The sequence below is a fragment of the Oncorhynchus nerka genome, linkage group LG2 (assembly GCF_034236695.1).
Source record: "Oncorhynchus nerka isolate Pitt River linkage group LG2, Oner_Uvic_2.0, whole genome shotgun sequence".
Taxonomy (NCBI): domain Eukaryota; kingdom Metazoa; phylum Chordata; class Actinopteri; order Salmoniformes; family Salmonidae; genus Oncorhynchus; species Oncorhynchus nerka.
The window spans coordinates 39944419-39952155 of record NC_088397.1 but is presented as its reverse complement, the minus strand read 5'-3'; the positions used below and the strand labels follow the sequence as shown (position 1 = coordinate 39952155).

General features: G+C 41.9%; 1 protein-coding gene across 1 annotated transcript; it reads left to right on the top strand.

The window, feature by feature from the left end:
• The first annotated feature begins 548 nt into the window (after window positions 1–548).
• Window positions 549–6470, top strand: LOC115145260 (growth/differentiation factor 5-like). The gene is made up of 2 exons (XM_029686697.2): window positions 549–1554; window positions 2898–6470. The coding sequence occupies exons 1-2, from the start codon at window positions 801–803 to the stop codon at window positions 3758–3760; spliced, it is 1617 nt and encodes a 538-aa protein (XP_029542557.1). The 5' UTR covers window positions 549–800; the 3' UTR covers window positions 3761–6470.
• Window positions 6471–7737: the final 1267 nt, after the last annotated feature.

The window sequence follows — 7737 nt, the reverse complement described above, 5'->3', positions numbered from 1 at the left end:
AAACTTTTTTAAATCCTTATAAATGGTTTATCAACAGAAACAGTGAGATTATTGGTTTGCATAATTTATTTAGCACAAGTAATACAATTTCCCAAGCATCTTTCCTATCTAGTCTGCCCTCTTTACCCCACTGTTTAAAGATGTTAGGAGCTTGAGTAAACGGTCATTTTAAATGACATAATGCAAAGCTTTGTGTTTTAGTGACTTTTTATGTAGAGTATGACTCACAGTGGTGGGAAGAGCAAAGAAGATTTGAGAATAAATATTGCATTTAAATGAGTTTAGACGGCATGACATCGTAGAGTAATTAAACTGGTTAGTTGGAATTCCTTTTCCAATTCCTTAGTTCAGGTTTGTAGAGATTTCAGAGCACCTGCAGGTTTCTGTGTGTGAAATATTTTCATTGGATGGGGTTCAAACTTTGAGGGGAAAAAACTGTGGCAGCATTACGCCATTCTCCCCTCTTGGAAAAAAAATGGGATTTAAACAAGTCTCTTACAAGATATCGAGCAGAATAGTTGGAGTTGGAGTTTAAGAGAAGTCAAGTTTTCTCCTCTCAATGCAAACCTTGTCGGACATCTACTGCATATTGGAAAGCAAGACCAGTAACAGGACATTTGCATCACTATGGTACTGAATAGCGGCTCTGGGAGTAACGGTTTGCATAGTGTAATTTACCATAGAACACTAACTTCTAGTCCACATTTTCACATTTCCAAACTTGTTCATGTTTACTTATTTCAAACGGGAAAAGCCTGCGCGCATTTCTCCCTGGCTAAAATTCAAAGGAAGATCAGAGGATGAAAGTACTTAAAAGTGTCCCTCTTTTATTGGGGTGTTGGACTCTCTTATACCTGGACTTTATCCCAGCGTCACTGAGCCATACCGGCATTGCAGAGTGCGCACCCGAGAGCGGAGGAAAGGAGCACACAGGCGGAGCAGGTGAAGGAGCCAACCCGGGAATTGGCTCAACTGCCAGGTCAACGGTAGGAAACTACGGCGCAGGGGGTTGGAAGTCTCTAAGTGCTGCGAGGATCACGCGCATTAGAACAGGACCCCCGCTGATAAAGGGCGAGGCAGCCAAAGCGAAAGCTGTGACATCAGTGTCATCACCGCACAGCGTAACGGTCAGCCGTGCTCGTGGAGTTGTCAATTTGGGGCCAGAGGAGGCTGTGCGCTATTGGGTACCCGGCGGGGATGCTACTAAAGCAGCAGCTGCGCCTGCTCCCGTGGCGTTGAGCATGCAAACAGGCAAAGGCTCAGGCAGGCCTGGACAGAGCAAAGGAAACACTGTCCCCAGAGCTGCAACACCAGCACGAACTGGACAGCAAAAGGTCGTTGATGTGCAAAAGCACATCGTTAGGTTGGCCCAAATGAGTGTCAAATCAACGGGCAAACTTAACGGCAGATACTCTCCAAAGCTTCTATTGGTAACTCCGCATGACTACATGTTGTCACTCTATTGGTCACTATCCACGGGAGGGGTGAACACTAGTGTGCTGCACGAGGCTGGCATGGCCAACACCATCACAAGCTTTGTGGATAAAGGACAAGGTAAACTTTTGATGCCATATAAACAATGAGTTATACAAAAATAATAACAGTGGTGTCTCATAAAACACAAACATCTGCTTTACTGCTTGCAAAGTCAAAATAAGGCTTATAAATTATGGATAAGTGGTCCAATAAAAGTAACTGTTCACCTTTGCCAAAGAAAATATAATCATTATAATCAATTCTGAATATGCTTAATTATCTTTAATTGTAGCATTTTGTTAAGTTGATAAATTAAACATATCCAAGAGACAGTTGTAGGCCTATGCTCATCATACCAACCTCTTTATTACAGAGGTAAAGTCAAGCTGAAGTCGAAGCAAACTTGAAGCTTAAGTCAAAAGGTTTCTTGGTGTTTGACATAATAGTTTTTAAAACTCTTGGTTATGGGTCTGTCACACTGTCAGTAGCCATGTGCATAGTCATGATTGGGGTGGCAGGTAGCCTAGTGGTTAGAGCATTGGACTAGTAACCGAAAGTTTGGAAGATCAAGTCCCTGAGCTGACAATGTAAAACGCTGTCCTTTTGGCCCTGAACAAGGTAGTTAACACACTGTTCCTAAACCATAATTGAAAATAAGAATGTGTTCTTAACTGACTTGCCTAGTAAAATAAACAATTCCCTCAGTTATTTAAAACCTCTAAAGTGTAAACAAAAATTAAAGCTCTTTAAAATAATGTTTAAATGACCTTGGTTTACTTATATTTCTAGCTGCTAAAGGTTTACATTTCAAGCAATTAATGTACTTTAATTTTGCCCTTTATTTGTATAACAGGTTGGTGACCTTCCCCTTTGTATGACTAAGAAGTTGTAACTGATCCCTTGCCAGACATTACATTTTTTAAATCTGTAAAACAGTACACACCTCTTCTTTTTCTTCTTCCCCTCACCTATTTTTCCTCCTCTCCTCCTCTTCCTTAATTTCTCAGTTTCAGATGTGTTTTTATCTCTGGTTGGGCTCCTAAATCTGCAAGTCACTCTACCCTTTCTCAATATATTTTGTGTTGTTCAGGTTTGGTCTGGTCCACTCTTAGCAAATGCCATATGACGTGGTGGTAGATCCACTCATAAACAGCTGCAGGACGATAATAATTGTCTGTTTACAGTTCAATGTGGTATGTAGTCTGCAAATGTCTGGTTTTAATGTAATTTCAAACACATAATGTGCCTGGAAGAAAATGCTGCCTCTCATTTTTATATGGCCATGCTTTCCCTCACCAAAGAAAAACATTACACATAACTCTTACCACCTGTGTCTTACCCAAGAAGCCACGTTAACATGTAAAGAAAGATGTCAATATGATGGTTATTCTTGCCCTTGACTCTGTTATCTTCTTTTACAGATGCCCGTATTCCCCAGTTGAGAAGACAGAAGTATTACTTCAACATCAGTTCCCTGGAGAAGGAGGGGTTACTGGGTGCTGAGCTGCGTATACTCAGGAAAAGACTGGCTGATCCACACAAAGCACTTTCCACTGACAGAGTTTTCTGCCTGAAGCTTTTCACTTGTGTAGCAGGTAAGCAGAAAGCTACACTGCTCCAAACTCAAACCATCAAGGACCACAATTCGCCCAAATGGGAAGTGTTTGACATTTGGAAACTATTCAAGAATTTCAAGAACACCGTCCAGCTTTGCTTTGAGCTGGAGGGTTTAGAACGGGGACGCCCCGTGGACCTCAGGGCACTGGGCTTCAGTCGTCTGGGCAGGCAAACCAAAGAGAAGGCCTTTTTCCTCATGTTCGGGCGCACCAAGAAAAATGACTTGTTCTACAACGAGATCAAAGCTCGGTCTGGCCACGACAACAAGACTGTGTATGAATTCCTGTTCACTCAGCGGCGCATGCGCCGAGCTCCAACCAACCGCGGCAAGAAGCTGGCCAAGAACCCCAAGCCTCGTTGCCACAGGAAGCAGCTGCACGTCAACTTCAAGGAGATGGGCTGGGACGATTGGATCATCGCCCCACTAGAGTATGAGGCCTACCACTGCGACGGGGTATGTGACTTCCCTATTCGCTCGCACCTCGAGCCCACCAACCACGCCATCATCCAGACGCTCATGAACTCCATGGACCCCGACTCGACTCCGCCCACCTGCTGCGTGCCCACTCGCCTCAGCCCAATCAGCATCCTCTACATTGACTCGGCCAATAACGTGGTCTACAAACAGTATGAGGACATGGTGGTGGAGTCCTGTGGCTGCAGGTAGCAATGGACGAAAGACCCAGCTGAGGTCTTGGTTTTATAGTTCAGCCTCAAGAGTTTGAGTTAAGTCTTTTGAATAAACAGATTGTTAAACACTCAAAAGTTTTAGAACACTGTGTTATTCAAGGGTTTTAATTTATTTGTACTATTTTCTAAATTGTAGAATAATAGTGAAGACATCACAACTATGAAATAACACATCTGAAATCATGTAGTAACCAAAAAAGTGTTAAACAAATAAGAATATATTTTGTATTTGAGATTCTTCAAATAGCCACCCGTTGCCTTATTGACAGCTTTGCACACTCTTTGGCATTCTCTTAACCAGCTGAACCTGGAATGCTTTTCCAACCGTCTTGAAGGAGTTCCCACATATGCTGAGTACTTGTTGGCTGCTTTTCCTTCACTCTGTGGTCTGACTCATCCCAAATTATCTCAATTTGGTTGAGTGCTGCATCAGGTCACCTGCTGCTGCATCGGGTCACCTGCTGCAGCATTCCATCACTCTCCTTCTTGATAAAATAGCCCTTACACAGACTCGAGGTGTGCTGGATCATTGTCCTGTTGAAAAACAAATGATAGCTCCACTAAGCCCAAACCAGATGGGATGGCGTATCGCTACAGAATGCTGTGGTAGCCATGCTAGTTAAGTATGCCTTGAATTCTAAATAAATCACAGACAGTGTCACCAGCAAAGCACCATGACACCTCCTCCTCCATACTTTACGGTGGGAAATACACATGTGGAGATCATCCATTCACCCACACCGCGTCTCACACAGACACGGCGGTTGGAACCAAAAATCTCCAATTTGGACTCCAGACCAAAGGACAGGTTTCCACCGGTCTAATGTCCATTGTTTGTGTTTCTTGGGCCAAGCAAGTGTCTTCTTCTTATTGGTGTCCTTCAGTAATGGTTTCTTTGTAGCAATTCAACCATGAAGGCCTGATTCACACAGTCTCCTATGAACATTTGATGTTGAGATGTGTCTGTTACTTGAACTCTGTGAAACCTTTATTTGGGCTGCAATTTCTGAGGCTGGTAACTCTGGGTCCTCCTTTTCTAAGAGCCAGTTTCATCTTAGTGCTTGATCGTTTTTGCGACTGCACTTGAAGAAACTTTCAAAGTTCTTGACATTTTCCGCATTGACTGACCTTCATGTCTTAAAGTAATAATGGACTGTCATTTCTCTTTGCTTATTTGAGCTGTTCTTGCCATAATATGAACTTGGTATTTTACCAAATAGGACTATATTCTGTATACCAGCCCTACCTTGTCACAACACAACTGATTGGCTCAAATGCATTAAGAAGGAAAGAAATTCCACAAATATATTTTTAACAAGACATACCTGTTAATTGACATGCATTCCAGGTGACTACCTCATGAAGCTGGTTGAGATAATGCCAAGAGTGTGCAAAGCTGTCATCAAGGCAAAGCTACTTGGAAGAATCTCAAATACAAACATAAAGAAAACCCTTCAATGAGTAGGTGTGTCCAAACTTTTGAATGGTACTATAAGTATTCACACCCCTGAGCCAATACTTTGTTGAAGCCCTTTGGCAGTGATAACAGCTGTTAGTCTTTCTGGGTAAGTCTATAAGAGCTTTCCACACCTGGATTGAGCAACATTTGCCCCTTATTATTTTCAAAATTCTTCAAGCTCTATCAAATTGGTTGTTGATAATTGCTAGACAACCATTTTTAGTTCTTGCCATAGATTTTGAAGAAGATTTGACTCAAAACTGTAACTCGGCCACTCAGGAACATTCACTGTATTCTTGGTAAACAACTCCAGTGTAGATTTGGCCTTGTGTTTTAGGATATTGTCTTGCTGAAAGGTGAATTCATCTCCCAGTGTCTGGTGCAAAGCAGACTTAACCAGGTTTTCCCCTAGGATTTTGCCTGTGCTTACATCCATTGCAAAGCCATAACATGATGCAGCCACCACTATGCTTGACAATGTGGAGAGTGACACTCAGTAATGTGTTGTATTGGATTTGCCCCCAAAATAACACTTTGTATTCAGGACAAAAAGTGAATTGAATTTGCTACATTTTTTTGCAGTATTTCTTGAGTCCCTTGTTGCAAACAGGATGCATGCATTGGAATATTTGTTTTCTGTACAGGCTTCCTTCTTTTCACTCAGTCAATTAGATTGGTATTGTGGAGTAACTACAATGTTGTTGATCCATCCTCAATTTATTCCTGTCACATCCATTAAAATATGTAACAGTTTTAAAGTCACCATTGACCTCATGGTGAAATCCCTGAGTGGTTTCCTTCCTCTCCGGCAACTGAGGTAGGAAGGAGGCCTGTATCTTTGTAGTGACTTGGTGTATTTAATAACTTCACCATGCTCAAAGGGATAACCAAGGTCTGCTTATGACATTTCTACCCATCTACCAATTGATGCCCTTCTTTGTGAGGCCTGGAAAACCTCTCTGGTCTTGTGGTTGAATCTGTGTTTTAAATTCACTGCTCAACTGAGGGACCTTACAGATCATTGTATGTGTGGGGTAGAGAAATTATGTAGTCATTAAAAAATCACGTTACACACTAAAATTGCACACAGAGTCCATACAATTTATTATGTGACTTGTTAAGTGCAATTTTACTGGTGAACGTATTTAGGCTTGCCATAACATTTGACTCAAGACATTTCACCTTTTCATTTTTTATTAATTTGTAAAAATAAAAAAAATCCACTTTGACAATCTGGATCATTGTGTGTTGGCCAGTGATAAAACATCTCAATTTAATACTTTTTTCATTCAGGCTGTATCACAACAAAATGTGGAAAAGGTCAAGGGGTGCGGATACTTTCTAAAGGCACTGTATCCAGTGATGTCTTGGCAAGAGATTTAAACTAAATTGTTCTATTAATAATAAATAATAATAATATATTTATTTGATATAGTGCTTTTCATTACACAAGGAATCTCAAAGTCACTATAAAAACCAAACAACTATTTTTATTTGATGTGGCAGATTCTTGGGTGATGGCTTCCACAATTTCAGATGATAATAAGATGGAGAGTTTTCCCCATCCATGCCCTTTTCACATCAAATCAAAATCAAATCAAATTTTGTTTGTCACATGCGCCGAATATAACAGGTGTAGACTTTACCTTGAAATGCTTACTTACAAGGCCTGAACCAACAATGCATTTTAATAAATAGAGTTAAGAAAATATTTACTAAATAAACTAAAGTAAAAAAATTGCAGAACAATAACGAGGCTATATACAGTGGGTACCGGTACCGAGTCAATGTGGGTGGGTACAGATTAGTCAAGGTGGGGTGGGGGGGTCAATGTAAATAGTCCGGGTGGCCCTTTGATTAATTGTTCAGTAGTCTTATGGCTAGGGTGTAGAAGCTCCTTGGTGTGCCGGTACCACCTGCCGTGCGGTAGCAGAGAGAACAGTCTTTGACCTGGGTGAATGGAGTCTTTGACAATTTTTTGTGCCTTCCTCTGACACCGCCTAGTATATTGGTCCTGGATGTCAGGAAATTTGGCCCCAGTGATGTACTGGGCCATACGCACTACCCTGGTAGTGCCTTACCGTCAGATGCTTAGAAGTTGCCATACCAGGCGGTCATGCAACTGGTCAGGATGCTCTTGATGGCGCAGCTGTATAACTTTTTGAGGATCTGGGGACCCATGCCAAATCTTTGAGGTGGAAAAGGTGTTGTCGTGCCCTCTTCACAACTATCTTGATGTGTTTGGACCATGATAGTTTGTTGGTGATGTGGACTCCAACGAACTTGAAACTCTCAACCCGCTCCACTACAGCCCCGTTGATGTTAATGGGGCCTGTTCGGCCTTCCTTTTCCTATAGTCCAAGATCAGCTCCTTTGTCTTGCTCACATTGAGGGAGAGGATGTTATCCTGGCACCACACTGCCAGGTCTCTGACCTCCTCCCTATATCCTGTTTCATCATTGTCGGTGATCAGGCGATCACTGTTGTATCGTCAG